Consider the following 27,924-nt stretch of genomic DNA (forward strand, 5'->3'; position numbering starts at 1 on the left):
CAACCTAAAAAGTGATTTTACTGACAGAACCCCTTTAAGGCAACAGAGTTCTGCATCAAATACATTTACATGAAACAAGTTTAAAATCTACATTTTCGGGAGGGTTTTTCCAATTTTATGTAGTTTCATGTAGTTGTCACTGTATTCCCTTTACTTTTAATTTAATATTTCCTTTTTAATCATTTGTAGAAAAGAAACATTCCATGAATCTGAAATACAACTGCTTAACAAAAATACTCCTAATGCCAGATTTAGCAGGAAAAACAGTTCAGGAGCAACGATATTTACAGAAAACCTTAGTATGTGAAAAAGGTAATACGTTCGATCAACCCAAAGCGGATTAGCTGGATTAGCCGAAGTTTCCTTTATGGATAAATCAATGTTGTGCCTTATAATGTCTCTGGCAGCCAGCGGTGTACACAGTGGTTATTCCTTCCGGGAGCATGTATGTACTTGTCCCATTTCCTCAAGCAACGTGATTGACTGATGAGATCTACAGCTCCACTCCCTGTGATTAGTAGTAGCCGCTACTTCCTTTAGATTGGATGATTTGGAGGCACATAGGAACAGGTACATTCCTGAATTAGTGGTGTGAAATGCAGTAAAGTAAATCAATGAAATTATAATGCTCGGAAAGCATCTTCAGCTTTATAGATAAGTGGAGGGGCGTAGACTATATACCTGGTTAGGTCAGGTTTACTAGAGTTGGGGTCCCCCACTTAGCAAGAGCTGCGATACATCTAGCTATTGTCCCAGGAAGACCACAGAGTGCTACAACCAGCACTTGCCTTCATTGAACTGGTCCATAGACTTCAATAGGACCAATCTCCGTTCTCTTCAGCTCTCAGAAGGAAATTGCTTCAGTTAATAATTGAAACCGTAATCAAAGATGAAAATTAAACATATCATCCGTAACAGATTCTTCAAGGCTCATGGCATATGGAGTGTACTTCTCTTCTAGCATCCGTCTCCATACTTTAACTGAAAAAAGAAGAAAGTTACACTTATAAGACCGTACAGTCGTTACACACTGTGTAAAAAGTGTCCCTCTACTTACAGCAAGCCTAGGGATATTATGTATTAACCCCTCAGTACCCTAGACCACCAAGACTATTTACTGAGCCCTAATAATCGCTCAAATGAGTGGCGACTGTTGGCTCAGGGACACACGGCCCCCGACAGGGCACTGAGAAGTCGCTCAGTTGTTGCAGACAAAAAAGTGTAAACAGGAGTCATAAAATCTTTGGTGCAGCTGGAAATTACAATAGGACATACCGGCCACAGATTAACCAGATATGGTGAAAGCACCATGATTGGAAGGAAGGAATCATCAGAAAAGAACACAAAGCCACGGGATCGTCAGGAAATAACACAGAGCAATGGAGACCATGTATGAAACTAATGGTACTTTTGCATGGGCCAAACGCTTGTTCACCTGACAGCTGGGCCGTGTAAAAGGACCAATGATCAGCTGACCATTCCATTTCAGTGAGCATAAGAGATTAGAGATGAGCGAGTACCTGCCCGCTCGAGACTGAAGGTTCTGGTGCCAGCGGCGGGCAGGGAGCTGCAGGGAAGAGCGAGCGGGGAAGAACGGGGGGGAGATCTCTCTCTCCCTCTCCCCCCCCCCCCCCCCCCCGCTCCCTCCTGCTGACTGCCGCTACTCACCGCTCCCCCGCGCCGGCACCCGAACCTTCAATCTCAAGCGGGCAGGTACTCGCTAAAGGCAATGCTCGCTCGAGCAATTGCCTTTAGCGAGTATACTCGCTCATCTCTATAAGAGATCAATTTCTTTAAAGGCCCTTTAACATGGAATGATTATTGTTCAAAAAGTCAGTGGATCGTGTAAACATGACCAATGATTGAACAACAGGTTTGTTTGCTTAGCATTCGCGGTTCATGCTGACATTTAAAAAAAAATCTTGTTATTTGTATAGCACCAACTTACCAGCTAATTCTTTTATTACCCCCACCAAGCTGGGTACTCATTTTACTAACCTTGGAAGGATGGAAGGCTGAGTCAACCTTGAGCCGGCTACCTGAACCATGGTGGGATTGAACTTGCAACCTTCAGGCCATGAGCGAGAGCTTAGGACTGCATTTCCTGCTACCTTAACACTCTACGCCACACATTCAGATGTTTGCTAGTAGAAAATAATCGTTGGTTTGTTCGCTAATCGTTCAGTTTAAATACCGCTCCTTCAGTCGTTCTCAATCACTGGTAGAGCGAATGTGAATGACTGAACAATTTGCGAGTGAATGTTCTTTCTGCCTGTAAAAATAGGCTGCACAAGTGAATTCTGTCATTGTTCTTGCAAAAAGGACCGACACTAGAAAACCCATTTAACCATTTCTCATATGGGACAGATTAGATTATGTGCAGATATGTGGAAGGTAAACGCAGAACAATGTGAAGTGATGAACGCGACTGTGAAAATAAAGAGGTCGGAGTAACTCACTGTAGTTTGGCTCATCCGTTTCTTCTATGGAAGATCCTGTAGTGACCTCCGGAGATTCTTGTTGGCGGTCCTCAGAGACGGCTTCCACATCATTTTCTTCACCCTCATCGTCTGCTGGTTGCCTTTGTAAGGAGTTAATCATTTCCGTATAGTCTTGTCTAGCCTTCATTGTGAGATCATACAATTTGTGAAAATGATCCTGCAGCACATATCAGACACAATATTAAACATGATTGCAAAACATCCTTAGAAAAGCAAATGCTAAATATTTTGTTGATGCAATAACCCCATCGTGACGCGGCCCCTTTTTTTCCCCCATTTTGTTTTTCCTCCCCCCTTTTTAAAAAAATCGTAACTCCTTTATTTATCCATCGACGACGCTGCATGAGGGCTTGTTGTTTTTTGCGGGACGAGTTGTATTTTTCAATGGTGCTATTTAATGCACCATATAATGTACTGAAAAACTTTTACAAAATTCTAAGTGGAGTAAAATGAAAAAAAAAATGACATTTCGCCATGTTTCAGTGCGTTTTGTTTCTACGGCGCACAAATTGCAACACAAATGACATGAAAAGTATTTTCTGCTGCATCTTTTGCGCGCAATAACATTTCTATGTTTCCATCGACGTAGTTGAGCGAGGGCTCTTTTTTTTTCCCCAAGATGTCCTGTAGTTTATGTTGGTACCATTTCGGAATACATATAACTTTTTGATCGCTTTTTATTGTATTTTTTCTGGGAGACTAGGTGACTGAAAAATGGAATTTCTGGCGGTCTTTATTTTCATTTTTTTTTTTCGGTCGACGTTCACCGCGTGGGGTAAATAATGCACTACTTTGACGGATACCAAATATGTATTTTGGTTTTATGATTTAGATTTTTTATTATTATAGATATGGCAAAAAGGGGGCGATTTAAACTTTATTACTTTTTTTATACAATTAATAAAACTTTATTGCTCTTATTTTTACTTTTTTTAGCCCTCCCCTGGGGGACCAGAACTTGCAATGCTTCGATCGCTCCTGCAGTATTATGTAATGCCATAGCATTACATCATACTGCGATTTGACAGCCAGTCTTGCAAGCCACCCCATGGGGACGGCTTGATAGGCAGTCTGCTAAGGCAGCCCTGGGGCCTTTCCGAAGGACCCTGGCTGCCATGACACCTGTACGGCTCCCTGCGATCTCACGCGGTAAGAAAGAGGGGGGGGGGTGGCGTTTGTGATTTAAATGCTGGTGTCAGAATTGACAGTGGCATTTAAAGGATTAATAGACGTGCTTTCCCGCGGGGCCGATTGCAGGTATCAGCTATAATAAACAGCTAACGCCCCGTGGTCTCTCTTTATACATACCGGCATCTGTATGATGTAAATGTACGCCATATAGCGGGAAGGGGTTGAAGTACATGCAGAATTTTGCTGGATTCTTGCTCCAGAGAACAATGCTGTGAGAGGTTCCATGATAGTTTGTATTACTGCGGCCCCTTGTACAGGGCAGAGTACAGCGCCACATGCGTTGTTTCACAGTTATATATTATGGAGCTATTCACCCCTAGAAACAATGCTTCTAGGAGAAAATAAGCAAAAGTCACAGGAAGCGGCCATACTTATTACAAGAGGGCAGGCATATAAACCACATGTCCCTCAAACATGCAAATCTGCTATACTGAGAAGCGAAAAACAGACGTGTGAGGACACTGATGCATCAACCACTGACAACCCCCCTTTTATTTTATTTTTATAATCGGGGTGGGGTTGCTTAGTGTTTATGCCTGCACAAGAAAGTCAATGCAGGGTGTCAGACCACCATGCAGGCTCACAACCTATTAATCACATCATGGGCGTCCGCACTTCACATTACACCTGCAGACTTGTTTTCTGGATTCCACTTACGGAAAATAAATCACAGCATGCTCCGTTTCAGTGTGGATCCCTGAAGTCAATAGAAGCCATCCGATGCGCGGATGGGTCACGGATTCAGCGGGAAAGCAGGAGTTTGAAAGAAAATAAATAAATGTACTGCGCCGGTTGTCACTTCCGGAGTACAGAAAAAAGAAGACCCGGACATGTATGCAAGGTCCTGGGCCGCGGGCAGGGTCAGGTTCTGCTGCAGGCTCCCGCATGCAGAATCTCACCCACTTGTGGACATGAGGCCGGATTCACACAAACTGTTTAGTGCAGCGCAGTATGTACAATATGCATTGCATAGAATCCATTGAATGTCAATGGGTTCGTAAACATAAGCGTCTTTTGCGCACACATTTTGTTCACAAAAAATAATGCAGAATTCTCTACTTTCCTGCATATTTGTGCAGGGAAAGAGAACATATTGAACTAATTACATTGTCAATTCAATGAATAGCAGCATGGTTGCGTGTTTTGTTTTTTTGCACACGCAAATATGCACAAATTGCACGTGCAAGAAGTACAGTAGTATACGCACTGCCCATTGCACAAATACGCAGTGCAAATCCACATGTAAATCCGCCTCCGCCTGTGTGACACAGGCCTTAGGGTACATGTGCATGCGAGAAGAGCAACAAAAAAAGTGCGCCATTAGGAGACGCAGCAAACAAGAAGTTTGTTTTCCTGATTACAATAGCAGTTTTTAATATTCCAAACCACATTTGTTCTTTGCGGTGTAGCAATGGCCGCCGCTGCGTATGAAGGTACCCCAGTGTACCATGCATGGAAGTTACTGAGCTGCCATGAGGTTTCATCCTCTGTGCCTCACCTGAGCTCCATCATAGCTGAACACGCCAACCACGCTAACAGGTACAGCTTTGTTCACACAATGACCCAGGGCTTTGCGATTAAGAGCAAATACAAAGGGGACATTCTGTTCACAGGCACAGTTAATGATTGTTTGCAGAGTGTCATCCAACCCCCCTGGAGAAAGAGACAGAAGTGAGAAGATAATCCGTACTTCAGCATTAGTCTGAGATATACCCACACTGACTACAATACTACCTATTCATCTCGTTATTCCCTTAACCCTTTCAGGACTGTAAATGATTCAATCACAATTAGCAGTTTAAAACTATGGGACAAATATATCTCCTGGTCCTCAAACGGTTAAAAGGGTAAACTTTTAAAGCGGTTTTCCGGGCTGTTTCCATTGATGACCTGTCCTCAGGATAGGTAATCAATTGTTGATCGGTGGGGGTCCATTTAAAGTGTTAACAGCAGTCGGAGTTATCCCCAATTGCACCTGCTCCATACCCAGTATATACACCAACATTTATACACGTCCTAACAGCACGGGGCATAGGCAGTTAGGATGTATATAGCCATATGGTGGTCAGGAAAGGGTTAACCCCTAGAGGCCAACAAGTCTTCTGTAGGATAAGACCTGTGAATCTTTGAAATGCTCTACCGCCGTGACAACTAATAGCTTTAAAAAAGGCTTAGACAAAAATAAGATTAAAGGGATTGTACCAGATTATTAAATCATCCCCTCTGCACAGTATAGGGAATAAATTGCAGATTAGTGTGGGTCTCACTTTTGAGACCCCCGCCGATCTGGAGAATGGAACTCCCGTGTCCTGCTCTCCTGTCACTACGGGGGTCGCTTCTCCCCTTGCAATGACGTCACTCTGATTGGAGCGCTGGCCAAGCATGCGTGGTCAGCGCTCCATTCACTTAGATGGGAGTGACAGAAATACCTCAGGGGGTGTCACTCAGGTACATGACCGTCCCATTGAAAATGAGTGGAGCGCTTGCACAATCAGCGCTCCATTCAGTCTGCTCCTCACAGCAGGAAGTGCAGTAACCCCGGTGAGGAGTATGGGGGACACGGAATCTCCTTTCTTGAGATCGGCAGGGGTCACAGTGGTGAAACCCCCAACGATCAGCCAGTTATCCCCTAACCTGATTGCTGATACATCACTTCCATGTAGATGTACGTAATGCACGTTTGGTTGTCGATTCTGTCTGGCCACCACTTAGGATCAAGAGGCAAATCTTTCCCTCTCAAGGCAGATTGTTTCAACACTTTGTTTTTTGCGACTTCCTCCGAATCAGTTGGGAATGAACATGGGTGAACTGTGTTTCTCCCCATCTCTTGGTTAAACCTGATGGACATGTGTCTTTTTTTAAGCCATACCGTATTACTATACAAAGAATTAGGAATTATCAGACAAGCATTCCCAGTTTACCTTTAGACTGTATCTTTTCACAGTTAGGAGATATGATAATACATTTCAGTTTCTTCAGTTTCAGATGTTTCAGCACCTCCCGTAGACCCATCACCAGGCGCCTTTTGGTTTTAGCTTTCACTGGATCTTTAAGGTACAAACGATCCTGGAAACGTACGAGCTCCTTAAGCAGTTCGGTCACACAACTATCCACTTCTTTGCTGAGAACCTGGCTACAGTACCTGGATAAACACAGCAAGAAGTAACCCAACATGACAAAGAAGGATCTGATCAGTGCCATCTCGGTGCTCTCCACCACAATCTGGAGCACTGCTGTTCAAATGAGGCTTCCTACTTGCATATGAAATAATTTGATTCATCCAAGACAAGATCTATGTACAGAAAATGAATGAGATTCTGAAGTTACTCACTCACGAAACCTTCTGCTATGAATTTTGGGGAGGTTGGAACTTGGCTGTGGGGCAGGTGCAGAAACTTCTGTGGTATCGGGAACATCCTGAGACGGTTCATCAGGAGGAAATGCACAGGAATCAGCCGCTCCTGCCTTCTCTTCTGCTGTTATAAAGATGACAGGTACTACTCAGTCCAAAAACTGTATTATAGTTAGATACTTCTGCGTTATTTTAATAGATATTGGCTTTTTAAAAATAAAAAATATGTACAGGACATACGCTCTTAGGGGCCAAATTACTACTGTACGCAGTCCATATGGAAATTAACTTTATATATAAATGTAAAAAAAAAACAAAAAAAAAAAACACAACAACAAAAACAATCAATACCAGACAAAAAAAAATAAAAACTTTTGCCCACATTATGTCCCTCTCTGCCTTCTCTGATGGTTTCTGTACATTCTCTCTCTTCACGCTTCCTGGTGATGTAAGCTTTGTGTTGTGCACTCTCATCTAATCAGATGTCTCCCTCTTCTGCACGCCCCCTAAGGATTAGTGGAGGTCAGGGCAGCTGAACCCCTACACATCAGTAAGCAAGAGCATATCCTAGTGATATGCAGCATTTACTATGATAGAAAGCCTTCTTCAGGATACTTTTCAGAATTTTCAAATATTCACATGCATGATTTATGCATAGGTTAGGTACGTGAAATAGAAGAGTATACAGGCTTATTCAAAAAAGGGATTTGGGGATTTAAGTACAAACTACAAAAGACAGGTACACAATCCACACATCACTGAAAAGAGGAAGGTTCAAATTTTATGACCTACTAGTACGTTTGAATTTCTGCCACATTGCAGCAAGGTTTCCTGTTGTTTACAGTTCAATGGAAAATAGCGACACCACAGGAGAAAGTGTGTATGCTTGAGTTTGCTAAATGTGAATCCATTGTACAAGTGCAACGTGAATTCCGGCGTCATTTCCAAAAACAGACGGCTTGTCACAAGAAGATTTACAGGTGGCACATAAAATTTGTTGAACTTGGTTGCATACTCACCTCGGGGACCATAAAAAAACATGGTTACTTACTGTAAAATCCATTTCTCGTCACGTTCATTGGGGGACACAGACCTTAGGTATAGCTGCTGCCACAAGGAGGCGGGCACTAAGTAAAGAAAGTTAGTCCCTCCTACAGGGACTGAACTAAATCGGTTTGTATGTAAGCAGTAGGAGAGAGAAAATTAAACCCCTTAAGTTAAGCAATACAGACCATAACCAGAAAACAACAGTGCTAGGTAAAAACCGGGCCAGATTGAAGAAAACTTTGAGAAAACACCACCAGTGTTAGCAAAAAATAAACAACTGGGCAGGAGCCATGTTTCCCAATGAATGTAATGAGAAAGGGATTTTACAGCAAATAACAAAAATCCTGTTTTCTCGTCCATGTCATTGGAGGCACAGAAGACCCGTTTCCAGTGAGCATTAGTAAGCGTCCGGTTTGCCGGCAGCTGTCAAGTAATGCTTTCAATAGGACGAAAAGACTATGAAGGTTGGCAACTGTTCCCATCACTAGGAAGGCAGAAGAAATTGCCGATTGTCAAGAAAGCATATGCAAATTTAATAGGGTGCTGCCCTTGTTCTGCTGAAAACAGATGGACAGATTGGATGGCGGTAGGTATAGTCAGAGCCATGCTTGCCAAAGACAACTGATTTGTGTAGTAGATGGGTAAAAAGACATACTCAATCTGCAAAAAGGCTAAAGAACAAGCTAGAAAGTCAAGAGAGGAAAGTACTGTGTAATCTCTAGTTTGCGACTGACCAAAAAGGCAAACTACGAGCATTGATGAAAAGGAGATTACATCTTGGCCTTCTCCAGCTTAGCTGACCCACGATCTGCGCTACTCTGTGCTCGACAGTTGCTGCTAGCCCTCCTGCTGCCTGCCTTTGGATGTAGAAGGCCAATAGCGCTGTAACATGGGACTAAGTTCACCACAGTACGCTTGATGTTGCTGACACAGCTGAAGCAATGAGTTTTTTTGTGTGTGCGCCTGGTTGGCTAGGTAGGCCTTTGGTGTAGTCTGCTTCGAGTGGCCTAGAGTAAAGAACTATGCAAGTCTGGTGTCTGAAGAACAAAAGGGTACCAAGAAGAACGTAGATGATGATCTCAAAGTAGGATTCTCATGGCATGTCCTGGAATGATCAAAAGGAATTACTGGGATCTCCTTAGAGGGACAATAGTGCAGGCCTTAAGCCAGGGCCTAGATTACAGATACAGCCGAGGGACGAATTGGAGCATCAGGGAGGCGTATTAGGTGCTAGTGGGGCTTTGCAGGAAGGGGAGAATGCAGGTCGCACTGGGAAGGAGGAAGCAGAGGACCCTTCCTTGAGCACATGTACCAGAAATCCCACCTCTGAGACTTGCAGCTTGTACAGGCCTGAATTTGGGACCTACATTAGAGATACAGGCGGGGCAACAATGAAGCGTTAGAGAGGCTGGTGAGATTCTTACATGAGCTTGCGTAGTGGACCTTCTGCAGAGGTGCCCTCCCGATCGCTGGTGAGGAAGGAAGGCTTTCCCGGTGCCTTAGCAGGGGGTTTTATGAGCAGGCCAAGAAGAGCGAGAGGAGAGGTGCTGTGTCTTGGATGGGGGAGGAGATGGGGTGGGGGGAGAAAGCGTCACACTGTTCTAACTACTCTTATTCCTTCCAGGAGACGTGAGGTGGTCTGAGCACCCTAGTGAGGCTACTCAAGTTTTAATACCGAGGGAGTCCCAAATAAAGAAGAGTAGGCCCTAGCAGCAAGGAGGATAGAGGGACCCAAGTAAAGAATATGTATATAATATTCGTTGGTGGAGGGAAGGGGCATATAGCAACATACTTACCTAATCCTGTTTACTCACCTCATCTTGCTCCTCTTCGCTTTGGCTCCCCCTAAGTACCAGCAGGTTTACCCCTTCAGCCTGTTACGCCCCATATGGAGAATATGCTGAATTGGGAGGACCAGTCAGGACCAGTGGGTAACCCTATGGCTAGAGGAAGCAGAGTGGTTAGTGCCGCTCTGTCCTACTTTGTCTTCTTGGAGGAGGGAGTAACAATATGTCTCATATATTACTTAATCATAGAAGTTAGCTCAACCCCGATTCCCACCTAGAGGGGAAAAGGAAAAAATAATAAACAAAAATAAGAAAAGCAGATAGTGTCTGTAGAAGGCAGACCGAAGTTAAAACTGATTTATCTCAGTGCCAATAAGAGGAATATAACTTTACTTTAGTTTCCGCCTCCTAGCAGCAGGAGCTTTACCCAAGGTCTTCTGTGAAACTGTAAAAGAGACAACCAGAACGCCAACGTGGCCGAGAATGGAACTTACTAGTATGTCATAAGCTTTTGGACCTTCCTCTTTTCAGTGATGTGCAGATTGTGTACCTGTCTTTTGTAGTTTGTAATTAAATCGCCAAATCTGCTCCTTCTTTTTGAATAATCCTCTATTTAGTTAATGATACATATGGTGAGAATAGTTCATATTAGCTTTTAAACTTCCTAGTTTGTTAGTTTGTGGACATATCTGTGCATATATGAAACCTACAAACCTTTAATATGAGCTGGAATAAAATACAACCTTTGCAAATATACAAAAAGCACCTTTACTACAACACAAAATACAACACAGTTACGATTAGTTACAAACATTTCCAGTCATAGAACTCCAGATACATTGTGCATGCAGCTTATAGCCTGACAAAAGGGACAAAGTGAATACTTATGTCGGTGCCACTATTCTGGAGTAGAAAAGTTGTAAATTATGGTGTATGTGTGTTAACCAGAGGTGGCATGGCTGGCATTGTTCTCACCTACTTATCAAGCTCTAAGCCAGAATCTAGTGCAAAGCTATGACAGCTCATAGCAAGTTTAGATTTTATTTTCTATCTTAACTCCTTAGAACATACATTTACATCACGGGAGTTTGTGGTTTGTATGGAGGGGGATTGGAGGATGGAACTTCCTTGCAGTTCTCAGCTGCCAACAGAAGATCGCTTGCTGGTAATGGGGGTTTGTAAACCCCACCTACGGCAAGCGATTGCTCTGACTGGTTCTCGAGCGCCGTGGCTCAGCTGATCACTGCGATGCTCAATGAACCATTCACACGGCCACAACTAGGTAAGTATGATAAGACATCCCACGAAAATAAGACCTTGTACCTCTTTTGGGCCAAAAATTATGAAACAGGGTCTTATTTTTGGGGAAACATGGTAGTATATTTTGAAAAAGTAACTGCAGGAAAGGAGGCAAATGTGTTCTGCTATACAACAGGCCAATATAAATTGGACTGGCAGTAGCCAGTCCAATTCTAACTGATCCAACTGGAAATGCTCAACCCATTATTTCTACTTGGGTGGCCCTTGGACTTGATCATAATTACCAATATCCTGCTGATCTGGAGAAGGTGGAGACATTTCAGTTAGAGCTTGGCTTTCTTCTGGTGAGTCTGTACTAGGAGGACACATCTCTTGCTGAGGTGCATCTTGGGAGTGCAACAAATGGAGCTGTTTGCGTTGTTCTCGTTCTTTCAAAATAATCTGTGATACAACGTATACATGTATACTGTTTAGCCATGCGAGATTAGACCATAAAAAGGAAGTCAGCCTCCGGTGAACATGCAACAAAGTGCAGACAATTACATTCATGGACTTAATCCGTCAGCAGCAGACATCCAGAATAGTTCAGCTGTCATTTTTGCAGCCGTTTTGATAAATTCCCCCACTATTTTTACTGTTTTTCAACCAATTTGCTAAGTGCATAAAACCTGCAACTCTTAACAGAACCTCCTGCTGTACCATTCTTAGTCTATGGGAATGAAACATGACAATACCTTTTAAACAGTTTCTTGCACATTATGAAAGCCCTCTTATATGGAGACTCTTCTGACTACACATAAACAGACAGCTTTAACTTAACCCTGCACCGATCCGGACACTTCTGTCTTTCATCTTCCCATAACTATCAGTAACACAGGATTTAAGAAAAATAAATAGAAAAAAGTTTAAGTTACCCCATACGAGTTAGAGAGTTAGGGTGTCTTCACACGTAACGGATTGCTGCAGATTTGCTGTAGCAGAAAATCCGCACCGAATTCCGCCTTAAAATCTGTACCATAGTGTGGATTTTCATAGAGATCTACAACAAACTTCTCACCTTCACCCGAAAAAGTCTATTATGCTGTGGATCTGCATCAAAATCCACAGTGAATAAAGTGCTGCTGATTTTGGTGCAGGTCTGAACCATGTGTGAACACACAGCGATTGGCACTTTTGATTTCATTTTTCAGAAATATGACCAGATGTAATGTTGCCACACAAATATACGAGGTGCATTCAAGTTCTAAGGTCTTCTAATTCTCGGGAATAGGAGCATATTGAAACATGGGACACATTGTAAAAGACGATGGCATTCTTCAAGGATGAGTGTGATAGATGGAAGCATCCTCCAGAGCACAGGAGCCACGTGACAGCGGCTGGAGGACGACGTTCACGTTCCAAGAACAGCCACTTTCCTGTTGCGTGGAAGGATACCATCGAGATTTACTGTCGGTTCAGACAGACGTGCGGTGAAAGGTGGAAGTGAAATTAAAAAAAAAAAAATCTAAAAAATGTGCATTTGGGTGCAAGAAGGCCAAACGTCGTGCAAGAACAAACCAAAGACATCTGCACCATGCACTGGCCGGTCTGACAACATGATTGTACAACTGAAGCAAGTAGTTATGGAGGACCGCCAATTGACTGGAAATGCCCGCAAAGTTACCAGTTCCGTAGGATCTGTGCACACCATCCTGCATGAAGACCTGGAGATGCAGAAAGTTTCCTCTAGCTGGGTGCCACGAATGTTGACCAAGACTGCACATGTGGCTATGTGTCAGGCGATCCAGACATGTGATGATGGCATGAATGGTGTTTTCAATAGATAAGATGTGGATGCAGTTTTTTAATCCTTAAACCATAATGGCAATGGAAGCACACCGACTCACCGCCACCAATGAGATTGCAGGTTACTGCCAGTGCTGAGAATATGATGGTGGCCATGTTTTGGGACAGCAAAAACATAATCCACACTCATTTCGTTCCGAAGGACACTATGGTGATGGCTAAATGCTATGAAGTTGTTCTGAAAAAGAAGTTCCTTCGCACATTGAAAAAAAAAAACTGCTAGAAAAAAAACTGCAAGTGGTCTTCCATTGAGACAACGCTCCTGCTCATCGGGCAGCCCTTATGCAGGGATTTCTTCATTACAAAAACTTTGAAGTGGTTCCTTATGCTCCCTCCTCACCTGACCTCGCACCTAGCAATCTTAGGCTTTTTCCAACGATGAAGGATGCTTTCCACGGTCGCATGTTTTCCAGTTGTGCCACTCTTCCATCAGTGATTTTCCATTGGGTAAAGCAGACCCCTAAAGAAATGTTCTCCCCGGCCATGTGATCATAATGTTAAGAAGGAGATTATGTTGAGAAGTGACACTATAGGTGATTTCAGCTTTCTGGTGTAAGTAATTGTTTCTTAAAAATTAACAGACTTCAGAACTTGAAGGCACCTCGTAATAATAACAATGATATGTTACCATCAGTTGCTAATTCAATAATGGCAACCAATATGGCTGCACTTCCAGTTTACATCACTTACAATAGCAGCTACAAGTAAAATCACACGAGTCAATGACATTTTTAGAGTCATAAACAACAAAATACCTTTTTAAGTGAAGTTGGTTTTTTTGCTTTGGGCACCTCTCTTTGCTTTCCTTTCTTGACGAGTGGCGAGCTGGAGTCAAGGGGGTTGTGAGGCGCCAAACTCTGTTTTGATTGTAAGCTCTTTCCTACAGCTGCTGGCTGTCTGGGTTTTACAGGAACACCACTTCCAACTGAAATGAAAAAAAAAAAAAAAAATCAGGATGTAAAGTTTATTCTAACACGGTCCATCCATGTAGTAGAACATTTCAGGGTATACTTGTATTTCTAGTGTAAGTTAATCTCTGGACACAGTATTTTGATTAATTGTTTATATAAACTAAGAACCATTGGTCCGTGAGTGAGTTACATGCCCCGCCCCCGATCACGTGACTGTGACGTCACCACAGGATCTAAAACATGCAGAGCCGGAGAGCAGCCGGGACCTGTGATGATGTTATCATCATGTGATCAGTCACCTGGGCTCTGACCTCCACCCCTGGTCGACGTGCATGCAGTACAGCTCTGTGTGCGCGCACGTGGTGTGCATGCAGCAGAGCTGTGTGTGCGTGCATGCAGAAGAGCTCTCTATTATCTATCAAACACCCTAGAGACGCAAGGACAGTGACGTAATCACAGGTCCTAAAACAGCAGCCGTGTGCTTAGAACTCCAATCCTTTTCACTATATTATATTAGGAAGCGGCACATTGTGCTACTACAAACACTGGTACTAGAAATTTTCTAATAATTACTAGTCTACATATAAGTTAGAGTAACTAAGTAGATACATTACATTACTTTTAATATACAGGTCACGTGTTACTGCCTGTATGGAAGCTCATAGCTGTATTCACGGTTCTACTGCATGTATGAGAAGTTATAAAACTGCCCCACATTCCTTCCTATGGCATTAGATGCATCTTGGAGAGGATTAACCCTTTCGAATCCACTGTCTGACCTCTGAAGACATTATGATTTAAGGCATCCGTCAGGGTTCTCTTACTGTATATTGCAAGCCTCTCTGCTGTCGGAGCCTATCCAACATGTCACCTCATGCAGTACTGGCTTTAGCCAGCATGCAGCGCCGTTGTATAACGGCAGAAAAAGAGTAAGCCCCCTAGGAAAACCACAATACAAATTGGATTGGAAAGGGTTAAGCTGTTTGTGTGTGTGCAGCTTTTCCCCCAGGATGCCTCTGTCAAACTGTAGTAAGTGTGTTGGGGAGATTTATGGCTTCTTCCAACAAATAACGGTCTTGTGTCAATACAGCACAAGACCTAGCAGCTTATTATTCACAGGGTGTTTAACTTTACCAAAACTAAGGACCCTTCTGAAAAGAGGACTATTACAACAAAAGTAGGAATTTCTTGAAGACTGATGAATGAAATGAATAGTTTTCTATGTACCCTGCATTTTACTTTACCGAAGTATTTCTGATTTCTTCCCCTCTTCTGAAATATACTCAGTCAGATGCCCTCTTCTGTCACATTTCCCACGTGTTCCAGATGTAGGCCTTCAAATTTCCTGCTCTACTTTCTCTGTACTAAGAGGGAGCGTGCTCACTCCATGGCACCAATGGAGTTAAATAAGGGTGTCTATTACAAAGTGCAGAGGGACAGAAGAAGCTGCACAGGTATACAAACCTGTGGAGGTCATACACAGTGATCCAAGCGCAAGTGGAAGAGAATAATGGACTTAGTTGTTGTAAGCTGTGACTGAAGCTGGCGATATACTGGAGATTTTACATGTTCTAACAGGCCGGTTAGGGGATTGTCCGCTTACAGAAACTTTACTTTCACCGAACAAAGGCAGACAGCAGTGGAGAAGTCAATCTATATTGTTGTTGGGTGCAGTCATTTGTAAAAAAAAAATCATAAGTGCCAAACAAGAGGTCTATCCGCCAATTATTGGCAATTCATAGTTTCAACTTACGGGACTGTCATCTAGATAGGCAACCTTCACAGACCAACACCTCATTTTAAATCTCTGATGTATGGACAGATTTAGTGAGATTGGCCCTTCCGGAGTAAGAGCTTGACAACATTTAGGTCATGTTACACGCTAACTCAGTTGGCATCTGTCATCAGATCTTTCATACCAAAGGTTTTGCAGGACTATGCCATTGATGACCTATACTCAGGATAGGTCAGCAACAGTTGATCGGCAGGGGTTCGCTGCTCAGGATCTCCGCCAATTGAAGTGACAGCAACACTTGGATGAGTACTGTGGCTGCTTCAGTCTAACTGGCACAGCACCAATCGCTTTGCCAGGTATAGCTGCATAATCCCAATCGCTTGAATGGGGCCAAGCCCTTTCAGGACACGTGATTAATGAACATGACGTCAAGTGCCTCTGAAGAGGCTATGGTGCCCACCTAAGCACCATGGCTTCTTCAATCAGCTGATCAGCGGAAGTTCCGTGCGAAGTTCCGACTATCCTGAGGATAGTTCCAGAAAATTACTTGAACTTTAGATGGAAAACGTTCATTGAGGACCGTTAGTACTCCTATGATAGGCTAGAGACCACTCTACTCGTATGTACTTGAATGCCAATGAACAGTTGGGGGAATAGTTAATGAACAACTTCTGCTATAAGTATAGCAACTGTACATGTCATACTGAATATAAATATAGTTGGGCGTGATGAGTAGAAGGTAGTAACTGTGGGTGGCTCCACTTACCCGATAAGACTAATGGTTTGGTAATCTGCTTGTTTTTCTCTGTAGTTTGCCTCTGTTCCAATGCAGCCAGCATGCCTCCTAAATCCAGCTGCACTCGTTCTTTGCTCTTTTTGCCTTTACTTGTTTTGTTTGTCGACGCCTAAAAAGTGAAACCGTACAGTAATAACTTATTTTTCATTCATTCTTTTTTTGAAGGTCTGTCGTAAAAGGTGTTTATTTCAAGGTAATCTATAGATATATAATTTCAATTGCTGTAATGGCACTTGCTGGCCCCCTCTAAAACTCAATGAGTATGCAACATTAATTCATGGTAATTAATAGACATTCAATGCTAAAATGCCTTCTAAATCTGACTTGGTTGTCTTCATGCTGTTACAATTAGCAGGAGTGGTCCAACGGTTTCATCGTTTCCTGTCTACTACCACATTGATTAACGGGGTTTGCTTTGGAGTCTAACCTCTCTTGAAATATTCCTGTCTTCAGCAATTCATTTCTGTTACAAACTATGTGCCTTAAAATATAATATTTCTAGTATGTTATTGCTGGACTAAGCTTTGTTTCTTGCCAGTGTAGTTTTGTTCTTATGGTTATTTCTAGTCCAGTCCTTGCTAGAGTTAGCCTTGTATTTTGCCTTTTTCCTGCGTGTATCTGTATTGTCTTGCTTCTCAGTTCAGCTCTGGTAAGTTTGGTTTTCTTGTCTCTGGGTTATAGTATCCTTTCATTGTTAGTCAGGGTCAGTGTTTCAGATAGGGTTTCCATTAGGGATACTCGGGGACAGTGGTGTCTGGTATTAGGGTCAGCGTGAAAGAGATTAAGGAAGACTTATGAAGAACCAGATGTGAGTCAGTTATTGTCAGTTTATTATTTGTTTACCATCACTCATCTATTCCATTTTCTAACTACAATCATCCCCATGCATTTGTGCAATCATCTGATTACCATCACTATTCTGTGCATGTCATTTATTGGCGAGTTTCTATTTTTGCATTTCTGTTACCTAATGGAGTTGATAAGAGTTTCATATTATTGCTCATTCGACTATCTGGCTGTTACATAATTCGGCCCTACTGTAAGTTCTGGGGGTGTCTTAGTACCCAAGAAAGATGATGCCCAGTTGGGCCGTTGTACATACACATTGTGAAGCCATATACACAATGCCGATTGTCAAGCGACGTTACAAATATAGCCAAGATAATACACTGGCATACTAACTGCACTACAGGCATGGTTAATAGTAGATACTTTACATTGTGAACAATCCGCCTTCAGCGGCAAAATTCTTATGTTTTACCTGCAGGTTTTGGTGTAAATTTACCACAAATTTTATCTTTTGCATTGCAAAAGGTAAATCCATACAGAAAATAAACAGTACAAAATATAATGAGCCTACTGTGGATTTGCAAATCAGTAGCATATTCTTCATTTTGTGCGGATTCTTTTAGCTACTTACAGATGGTGGGGGAGTTGTCTGCATATATTTTACAGTAATTTGTAGCAGATTGGCAGCTCTGTGTGCCATAAATTGCATGCAGAAACAGTGAGCACAAATATATATAAGTACATACGATGGCTCAGTACTATGGAATGATGGGGCTACGCTGCTGTAGAGGCTCACTGTACATGGCTTGTGCATGAGGCTTAGAGGTAACACAGGCCCAATTACAAATGTGTAAGAACAGATTACCAAAAAAGACTAAATGCGAGTTCAATTGGAAATCTGCAATAAATTACAGAACAATACATAAAGACGGTTTTAAAAAAACTAATCCCAATGTAGTTTAAAATTTCTATAAGGCAAACACCATAGTTATATTACAAAAACGCAGCAGATTTTCAAAACCGCTTTCATCCTTTAGGCCCAATGTCCACGGGCGGATTTGGTTTGCGGGATCCGCAATTCAACCCGCCCATAGGGAATCATGGGCATCCGCACCTGAATTAAAGCATGCAGATGTGTTTGGCAGACCTTTGGGTGCGGAAGACAAATCGTAGCACGCTCCATTTCAGTGCGGTTCCTGCATGGATGGCTTCGATTGAAGTCAATGAAAGCCACCTGATCCGTGGGCCGTCCGCAATTGAATTGAGGATGGGCTACCGATTCCGCAGGAAAGCTAGTGTTTAAACAACAAAACATATTGCGCATGCGCACAAGCCGGCGCTTCCGTACACATCCGCAGTACAGAAAAACGAAGGCCTGGACAGGTACGTGAGGTCGCCGGCCGCAGGCAGGTTCGGATTCCGCTGCAGGCTCCCTCATGCAGAATTCGACCTGCCCGTGGAGATCAGGCCTTAAAAGTATGGGCATGAAATTCACATGCAACACGTGAACTTTGCCCTGAAATCACTGCAAATATCTGCGGTACAATCTTCAGTACACTTTGGACATAGCCTAATAAATTCCTTGTCAATGACTCCTTACCGCAGACCCTCTAGGCCCCCAGCTGCTGCCAGGGCTGGGCTTATTTTCAGGCTTAACACCTGTAGAAGAGGAGATCAGGTCAGTGAATTCTTCATCATCCTGCATGGAAGAAGTATTGTTAATACTATGTTATTTCTTTCATGGAGATATATAGTAATTATTTATCTGTCTACCATATACATTCTATGCAGGTGCTGCATTAAAGCAACAAATAAATGCATGCAAAAGAATAAAGGAAATACTTTATTAAGGATAAAAAAAAGTATTACAGAGCTGATACCCCGATTGGCTAACCAGAAAAATGATATATGAAAGCTTTCAAGGGTGTTTAATGCGCCTTCATGAGGCTGTAGTAGGATTAAAACTCAGCATTTATACATAACAGACCCGAGACATAGGGTCTAGAGATGAGTGAGCGTACTCACTAAGGGCAAATACTCGAGCGAGTAGTGCCTTTTGCGAGTACCTGCCCACTCGTCTCAAAAGATTCGGGTGCCGGCGGGGCAAATTTTTCTTCCCCCCGTCCCCGCTCCCCCCTGCTCACTCCCGCAACTCATCGCTCAGCTCCACCGGCACCCAAATCTTTTGAGAGGAGCGGGCAGGTGCTCGCAAAAGGCAATACTGGCCCGAGTATTTGCCCTAAGCAAGTACGCTCACTCATCTCTAATAGGGTCCTTTACATGGGACAACTATCGCTGCGTTAAACGCTGGACCTGATAGCATTCGGAGTGAGAAATTGCTCAGTAGTCGCTAGTAGCTTTGTTTCAGCTTACTTTTATGAAGCGACTATTTAGCGAGTTCTCACTTAGTGTAAACAGGCTGTCATTCATCTATGAACTGCCTGTTCACAGAGAATGGAGGCAAACGGCCAGATGAGTCCTCCAGCACGCTCTGGCTCCATTCACTGAATGACAAATCGGTCCTGAGTAAAAGCACAAGAGCGATAAGTCTTGGGACGACTGTAGGACGTTTGTGCACCCAACATTCGTCCCATGTAAAGCCACCTGTTTAAAGCTATAAGAGGAATCTTAAGTTACTTTGTATTATAAAAGCAGCACTTAGTACTTAGATTTGTTATATACAAATATACTTATTTGCATATTGCACTCTCCTCTATAACGGATTGCTTGTCTCTCTGTGGGCCATGCTATGATTAACGGCTGCTTGGCCAGAAGGAGTTTAGCTTGTGCTCTTGCAGTTTTTAATAACTTTTTTTCTTTCACTTTATATTTGAGGTGCCAGGATCTACCTTTTATCTATTGTTGAGTACTGTGACCAGATGCAGAGTTATGTATCTCTGCGCACTCAGTGAATAGTGGATTAGCAGGGTGAGCTGGTTCACAATATTTAAAGTTGCTGTCTCAGGGACAGTGGTGCCTGGTATTAGGGTCAACTTCAGAGATAGATCAGGGAAGACTTAAGGAAAGTTAGATTTAGGGTCAGATAGTCAGTTTATTATCTCTTCATCACTCATATGCTCTACTGTCTAATTACCATCACTATCATCCTTTTGTGCCTTCATCTGATTATTATTCTGCTCCTGTCTTCTACTAGCAAGATCCCATTCTCGAATTGTTAGTACCTACTAGTTTTGATACGTACTTCATATTATTGCTCATTTGACTATCTATTAGTTACATACATCAGTCCTACTGTAAGTTCTGGGAGCATCTAAGTAATGGGAAAAACCGTTAGTACACAGGAAAGGTGACTGCTACAGGCGAAGTCCAGTTGGGTCTTGTGTCCAACTGGCATTCTTACACATTTGTGAAGCGATACACATTATGCTAATTGGCAAATGACATTAATACTACCACTACAATTACAGCCAATATGCTATACTGGCATACTCAATGCACTACAGTCACAGTCAAAGATGGAAGATACTTTCCACTGTGGCACATCCGCAGTAAAATAATGGCAAAATTCTCAGGTTTTACCAGCAGATTCTGCTATGGATTTACTGCACATTCCATCATTGTGAGGAAAATAAGCAGCATTTATGCAACATAAGGCGTATTCTATGGATTTTAAAATCCATAGCAGGTTCTTAATTTCATGCCAATTCTTTTAGCTACTATGGATGGTGGGGCGGTTTAAAAACCCTATCCAAGTGTATTGTAAGGTAAATTGTAGCAGATATGTGAAGGGAAATCCGGTACTTCTGTGCGCCATAAATTTCATGCAGAAGCTAGGAGAAAGAAAAAGTGGCATTTCCCATCGAATGTTGAATAGCAGCGGTTTTCTTTCCTAGATATACCTACGATGGCTCAATAATACTGAACCATGGAGCTGCGCTGCTGTAAATACTCACTGCCTTTAGCATGCTATGTGTATGATACCTAAAGCTAACAAACAACATAGGCCCATTGCATGTATAGGAACTCACATGAAGCACAGTGAAATCCTTAAAGGAGATGTCCCGAGGCAGCAAGTGGGTCTATACACTTCTGTATGGCCATAATAATGCACTTTGTAATGTACATTGTGCATTAATTATGAGCCATACAGAAGTTATAAAAAGTTTTATACTTACCTGCTCCGTTGCTGGCGTCCTCGTCTCCATGGAGCCGACTAATTTTTGGCCTCCGATGGCCAAATTAGCCGCGCTTGCGCAGTCCGGGTCTTCAGCTTTCTTCTATGGAGCCGCTCGTGCCAGAGAGGGGCTCCGTGTAGCTCCGCCCCGTCACGTGCCGATTCCAGCCAATCAGGAGGCTGGAATCGGCAGTGGACCGCACAGAAGAGCTGCGGTCCACGAAGGTAGAAGATCCCGGCGGCCATCTTCAGCGGTAAGTATTGAAGTCACCGGACCGCCGGGATTCAGGTAAGCGCTGTGCGGGTGGTTTTTTTAACCCCTGCATCGGGGTTGTCTCGCGCCGAACGGGGGGGGGGGTTAAAAAAAAAAAAACCCGTTTCGGCGCGGGACATCTCCTTTAATTAACTTTTTTTTTATTACATTTGGACAATAAGCTAATAAAATCCTAGTCAATGACTCCTTACCGCAGACCCTCTAGGCCCCCAGCTGCTGCCAGAGCTGGTTTTATTTTCAGGCTTAACAGCTGTAGAAGAGATCAAGTGAGGGAATTCTTCATCATCCTGCATGGAAGAAGTATTGTTCGTCAATAATACAATGTTATTTCTTTTATGGAGATATATAGCAATTATTTCTCTGCCTACCATATAATATATCTCTCCCTTGCACTTCTATGGGAGTTCCACAGAACTTAGTTGAATATATCAAGAGTTAAATATGGAGAAGTCTCGCTATTTAAACTCCACAATCAGGTGTATAAACAGACTTGTCCTCTCAAAAATCAGTCACAGAAAAATTTGGCGTAGATCTGTGGCGGTCTTTCCAAGTGATTTCTCTATTTGCACATAGTCAGCAGTCATACCTCAAATTTTGGGGGCTTTTGATAGACGATGTTCTCATTTGTGGACCTCGCAGCTTCTGGCACTTCATTGCTATTTTTCTTTTTTTTCTTTTTCCTTGTTACCACTTTTCCGGTTTCTGCTTCTGTAATTCTGTTAGGTGTTAGTGGTATCTGCAAGAGGTACACCAATAGTGAATCAACTATAAAAGGTAAATAAGAGAAGGTAGCCTTTTTCTAATAATCTCCTTTCCTGTAGCCAAATTTACTCAAGATGCGTGCTCACCATTGTCGACGCATTTCAGGGACGCAGACCCTTCTTCAGAAACAGCTGAGAAAAGTGAGGGCTTTAAAAGAAAATTTCTTACTGGCCGCACTATAAGGCCTCATGTCCACGGGAAAATTTAGGCCCGCATGGATTCTCTATGCAAAATCCGGCAGCAGATTCCTCCTGCCGCGCAGACATGAGGCCAGAAAATCTATTATACTTACCTCTCCGGACGCTGTGGATTCCCCCTCCGTAGCGGCTGGATCATTTTTCTTCTTTTTTTGAACTCCTGGATTGGATGGCTCCCATAGGCTTCAATGGAAGCCACGGGAGACCCGCGCAAAATGGAGCGTGCTGCGGGTGTTTTCCCGCACGTGCAATCCACGCGCCAGGGAAAAATGACACCCGCAGGTATTTAATTACCTGCCTGTGTCCAGTGATTCCCTGTGGGTGCGGATCACACGTGCAGGACACCCGCGTGGATTTAATAATTCCATTTTGCCCGTGGACACTGGGCCTAAATCAGGAGGACAGCCTGTTCTCCTAGATTATAGTGCAACAAGTAAGAAATGATCTACTGACTTAAAATGCGGCAAGTAAGAAATCTTCGTTTAAAGCCCTCACTTTTCATAGCGATTTCTGAAGAAGGGGCCTGCGTCTTCAAACCGTGTTAATATTGGCTGTTCTTAATTATCTAATAAGGAAGAACTGCCATTTTTCCACAATGATTAAGACGTAACCACATGTTCATGTAGCACATACCGAGCCTTACCTTATTGTAACCCTGTAATTTTGGATCCTTGGTGTTGTAAGGTCCGGAGAAGGTAGCCTTTACTGAGGTAGGTGAAGTGGTCACATTTTTTGGTGGTTGCTTTACTTTCCTAGCCCATAATGCGGTCTGAAGTGGTCGTTCAGAAGAAATGTGAGCTACAGCTAAAGAAGGCAAAAACGAATAAAAATAAATTGGACAACCAGTCACGTTATTTTCTTTCTTATCTGCTAAAAGAAGCAGTAAAAGATGACATTCCCATGAGCATATGCTCTGCTCTATGAGGTCCTGAACATGGGGTCTATAAGTCAATGTAGCAATACATGGCTGTTTGTGACATGATAACTATGGGTCAGAAAGGGTATCGTTTTTCCTTAAGGAGAGCACCTATAAGGAGTCTTATAAGGCCATCCATGCTTTTCTAGAAAATATGCAAAAGTGAAAATGGAACAATACCTCTGCAGAGCCACCTATTTGACTTGTAGGAATGCTCCCTTCTATATCAGACTTTTTAACAAGCCTTGTAACAATGAGAGACAAAGCCAGAATCTTCTCCAGAAGGAAAAGATAACCATGCACAGACAGCTGTTCCATCTTACCATTTGCATATTTCCCAGTTGAGCATGCACAGCCTTTTAAGTCTCCTCACACTTTTAGGTGTTCTCCCTAAGGAGAATGATACCCTTCCTGACTCATATCTATAGACCTCTCACCTAGCCAAGCCAGAAACCTGCTGCACACTGATGCACCCTGAAACAGCTGTCTGTGTATGGTTATTGCTTATCCTTTCCTTCTGAAGAAGATTCTAGCTTTGGCTCATAATTCCCAGTCTTTGTTACAAGCCTTGTTTAAAAAAAAAGTCTGACACTGACTTGCAGGATTGCTGCCTTCCAATAGGTGGCGCTGCAGAGGTATTGTTCCATCTTCACATTTGCATAATAACTATGAATACAGGAGCAAATATAACCAGAACATAATTGTACTGAGCATTGTATTCAGCACCATTTTTCATCCACATTTGGACTAGTGTGTGTGACTGGGGTCTTCCTCAGAAAATATTTACTTTTTGTTACACTCTGTTCACATTTGTGTAAAGACTTCAGTTTCCGACGGATCAATTTTTTAAAAGATTGAAACTATATCAAATTTATAAAGGTTGCCTCAGCATAAGCATTGGTTGTATGCACCTTGGATATACTATCAATGTCCAGTAGGTTGGGGCCCAACTTATAAAACCCCTGTTGATCACTAAAAGAGGCAGCCAGTGACTATAGTGAACTAACCAAGAGGCCTCACAATTAGGGCTTAGTCACACGGGCGATTTGCTGTGTGCATAACGGGTGCGCCCCCAAAAAATCACGTGACTGAGGCCGGCATTAGCAGTGTTTATCAGCCCAAAGGGCTCAATCACACGGGCGTTTGTACGCTCAAAAAGAGCGCTGCCCACTTTCCTCTGCCACAGCTGTGTAATGAATTCATGAATGGGTGAGTGAGTGCTGCCTCTGATTGGCTGAGCGCTGTGACCAAGCAGAGGCAGCCTATTCAGCAGTCGGTGATTTTAAATCCCCGCCTGCTGAATACTACTGAAAGCAGTTCAGGAGAAGAGCCGGCTGGAAGTGGCTGAGCCCCAGCGGCTGCAGAGAAGTGAGTATTGTTTTTTGTTTTTTTTAGTATGGTTTTCAGGGAAGGGCTTTTATTTGAAACCCTTCCACTACAGCGCTTGCCGGCAGTCCATTGAATTCAATGGGAGAACATCGTTCTCCTCTGCCACAGTTGTGACAGCTGTGGCAGAGGAGAACGATCTTTAGTATATGTTCTCAATGGGGTGGGTGCTGCTGCTGCCGGCCCCATTGAGCACATATACAACAATGATTTGCGCAGAACGCAGTTACATGCGTTCTGCGAATCGTTGTGTCCTATAATTTTCCACCCATCTGATTAAAAAACGGACATGTGACCGCTCCCATTGCAAAGCATTGGGTCTATATAGATGTGGATCGCAAACGCATCTGCAAATCGCGCGAAAAAAACGCCAGTATTACTAAAGCCTAACACTGAACAGATTTCACACAGTGGCACATGGCTTAGAAACATAGAAGACCGAGGATAGAAAAGGCCCACATGGCCCGCCTTTTAGACCTCCTGTCCTTATATATTTTCTATTTCTTTCTTAGGATAGATATATGTTTATATCAGACATGTAAAAATTCAATATTATTGATTTTTGCCACCATAACTGCTGGACATTGATTCCAAGTATCTACTACTCTTTTAGTAAAAGGCTTCCTTCTATAGGCCGCCTGCAGACGAGCGGGTCGGATCCGGCAGCGAGAAATCTCGCCGCGCGATCCGACCCCAGAGCCTGCAGGGGCGAGCGCGTACTCACCCGCGCCTGGCGGCCCCGGCTCTTTGATGTGCCGGCTGCCGCGCAGCCGGCGCATGCGCAGACCGGAGCCGGCGGCCAGGTGAGTGCGTGCGCCGCACAAAATTAGAACATGCCGCGGTTTGTTTGCCGCGCGAGATTTCGCGCGGCCAAACCGCGGCCGTCTGCATAGGAGTGCGTATTGTAATGCACTCCTATGCAGACTTTCAGCGGCGGAAATCCCGCGGGAAATCCCGCGGCGGGATTTCCGCTCGTCTGCAGGCGGCCTTACGTTCAGCAATGAATACATTGCTACAGATAAAGGTCTGGCCTCCTGATTTATTTCACTCCCAGAGAACTGCCTAGACTGGATACAATTAGAGAAAACGATACAATGTATCACTTCTGCAGAAACATTTCAGTCCCGGATGTAAACAAGAATGTATCTATTCACTGACAACAAAAGCAGATCTTCAAAACGGTAAAGAATTAAGGGGAACCTGTCAAACTATAGGCACTGTAAACTAAGTAACTAAGTTCTGGTGCCTATAGTTTAGGTGACGCGGAGTCCAGAGAGCCTGGTCCCTTGTCCCCCAGCAAAGTCAGCCCTCACCAGCCGTTTGGCTCTTTCTGCGCACGCACCCCCCATGGAGGGGTTCTGAATGACGAATGCTATAAAAAGAGAAAAATCAGTAAACCTGAGGAGTCAAAATGCTTTTTTCTTTTGTTCATTTCGACTCCCAAAATAATGCAATAAAAATGATCAAAAAAGACATATGTACCCCAAAATGGTACATGGTATGGGACTCTGAATCGCATGGTAGTGTCATAAAAAAGGGGTTAATGCAATTTCAGGGCGCGATCACACAGCAGCGCTTTTTTTTATTTTGTCATTAATTCATTTTAATTGTTCTCACTGATATAAAATGCAGGTCATTTTTCACGCGTTTTGGATTTTTTTTTTTAAGGGTCTATTAACCCTTTCCAATCCACTGTGACGTCTAAAGACATTCTGATTGAAGGCTGTACAACTCCAATGTCGGAGGACGTCCGGCAGGGTATTCTTACAGTATATTACTGGCCGCTCTGTTGTCGGGGGCCTCTCCAGCATGTCCCATACCGCAGTACTGGCTCTAGCCAGCAGATGGCGCCATTGTATAATGGCATAAAAAGAAAGCCCCCCTAGGAAACCCGGAATCCAAAATTGGATTGCAGAGGGTTAACACAAGCAATGTTTCCATCTGAAGCCGGATGTAAGCAGATCCCATTTCTTTGAATGGGTTTATACACACCGGCTTATTCTTACTTGGACGAAAAAGTCAGAGTAGAAAATTCGCTGCATGTCCTATTTTAGTGCAAATTGCGGGCAAGGATCGCTCATGCAAGTCTGTGGCTGCATTTAAAAAGAATAATTTTAAATCGGATTGCACTTGCATGTTGCAAGTTCAATCCGACTTTAACACAGGTAACCATGGAAACCATAGTAGAAAAAAATTATATTAAAATAGGGAGAAAACAAAAACCTAAAAGGCGATTTGCTTTTCTACACGTGTGAAAAAATACACATACCAAAGAAAAACATCGCGTGAAATCGCAAGTACGCGTGGAAATCACAGGAATGGAGGTTGCGAAATTGGTCCAATTTATATGGTCCCAATTCGCAAATACCCGAAAGCACACAAACCACAAAGTCCCTAGCAGCAGGATTGTGACATCTGGGTGGCGCCAAGACCCCCTGAACTTTCACTACTGAAGTGATAGCGCGCAGGAGCTATTTCTTCCGCGTGACAGCGCCCCCTGGTGTTAGGAGCTTTGATCACCCCCAGAGAGAGTCAAGCTTCCAGCATGTCCCGGAGCAGAGGAAGCACCCAGCTCCTGCAGAGCCCCTGTACCTACCCCCGGGCTGCACGGCAGACATGTCTAACACAGGAGCCGCTAGAGCTACTAGTAGTTGTGCTGGGAGACAAGCGGCGGCTCTCTTCTGACGTCATCTGAGAAGTCCAGGCTGGAGGACTGTGAGGAGCGGACGAGCAGGCATGGTGCCTCCCCTTCCAGGGACTGCCGTGACGTCACCGGCTGGAGGCGCTGACGCAGGAGGCCGCGCTGTCTCCACACCGGCGGACATTTTGGCGGAGCCCCTGGCTTACTCTGTGGGATTGTAGCTCAGGAAATATGGCTGCTCCGTGGGAGCTGCGGTGTTATCAGGCTCTGCGGTTTCTCCTTATCGTGTCATAGTGCTGCGACTGCTGACAGACCGAACCTAATACGGAAGAGCCCAAAGACTGATGGAGAACCGTCCACTCGTCATGGGAGAGGGGCCCCAAGCCTCTGTGCTGCCCG

At 43.5% G+C, this 27,924-nt stretch overlaps 1 protein-coding gene across 2 annotated transcripts; it reads right to left on the reverse strand.

The window, feature by feature from the left end:
- Positions 1–27,647, reverse strand: SECISBP2 (SECIS binding protein 2). 2 transcript variants are annotated; one of them, XM_066604057.1, is made up of 13 exons: positions 27,481–27,647; positions 23,226–23,386; positions 22,210–22,359; positions 21,815–21,910; positions 18,815–18,913; positions 16,396–16,534; positions 13,739–13,908; positions 11,423–11,579; positions 7,024–7,165; positions 6,614–6,834; positions 5,191–5,345; positions 2,460–2,658; positions 1–981 (listed from the first exon to the last, which is right to left on the reverse strand). In XM_066604057.1, the coding sequence occupies exons 1-13, from the start codon at positions 27,500–27,502 to the stop codon at positions 884–886; spliced, it is 1,809 nt and encodes a 602-aa protein (XP_066460154.1). In that variant the 5' UTR covers positions 27,503–27,647; the 3' UTR covers positions 1–883. The 2 variants fall into 2 exon arrangements, with proteins under 2 accessions (XP_066460154.1, XP_066460153.1); XM_066604056.1 differs by having other exon boundaries at positions 7,024–7,168.
- Between the last annotated feature and the right edge of the window lie 277 nt (positions 27,648–27,924).

This window comes from Eleutherodactylus coqui, chromosome 5 (genome assembly GCF_035609145.1).
Source record: "Eleutherodactylus coqui strain aEleCoq1 chromosome 5, aEleCoq1.hap1, whole genome shotgun sequence".
In the NCBI taxonomy this organism is placed as follows: domain Eukaryota; kingdom Metazoa; phylum Chordata; class Amphibia; order Anura; family Eleutherodactylidae; genus Eleutherodactylus; species Eleutherodactylus coqui.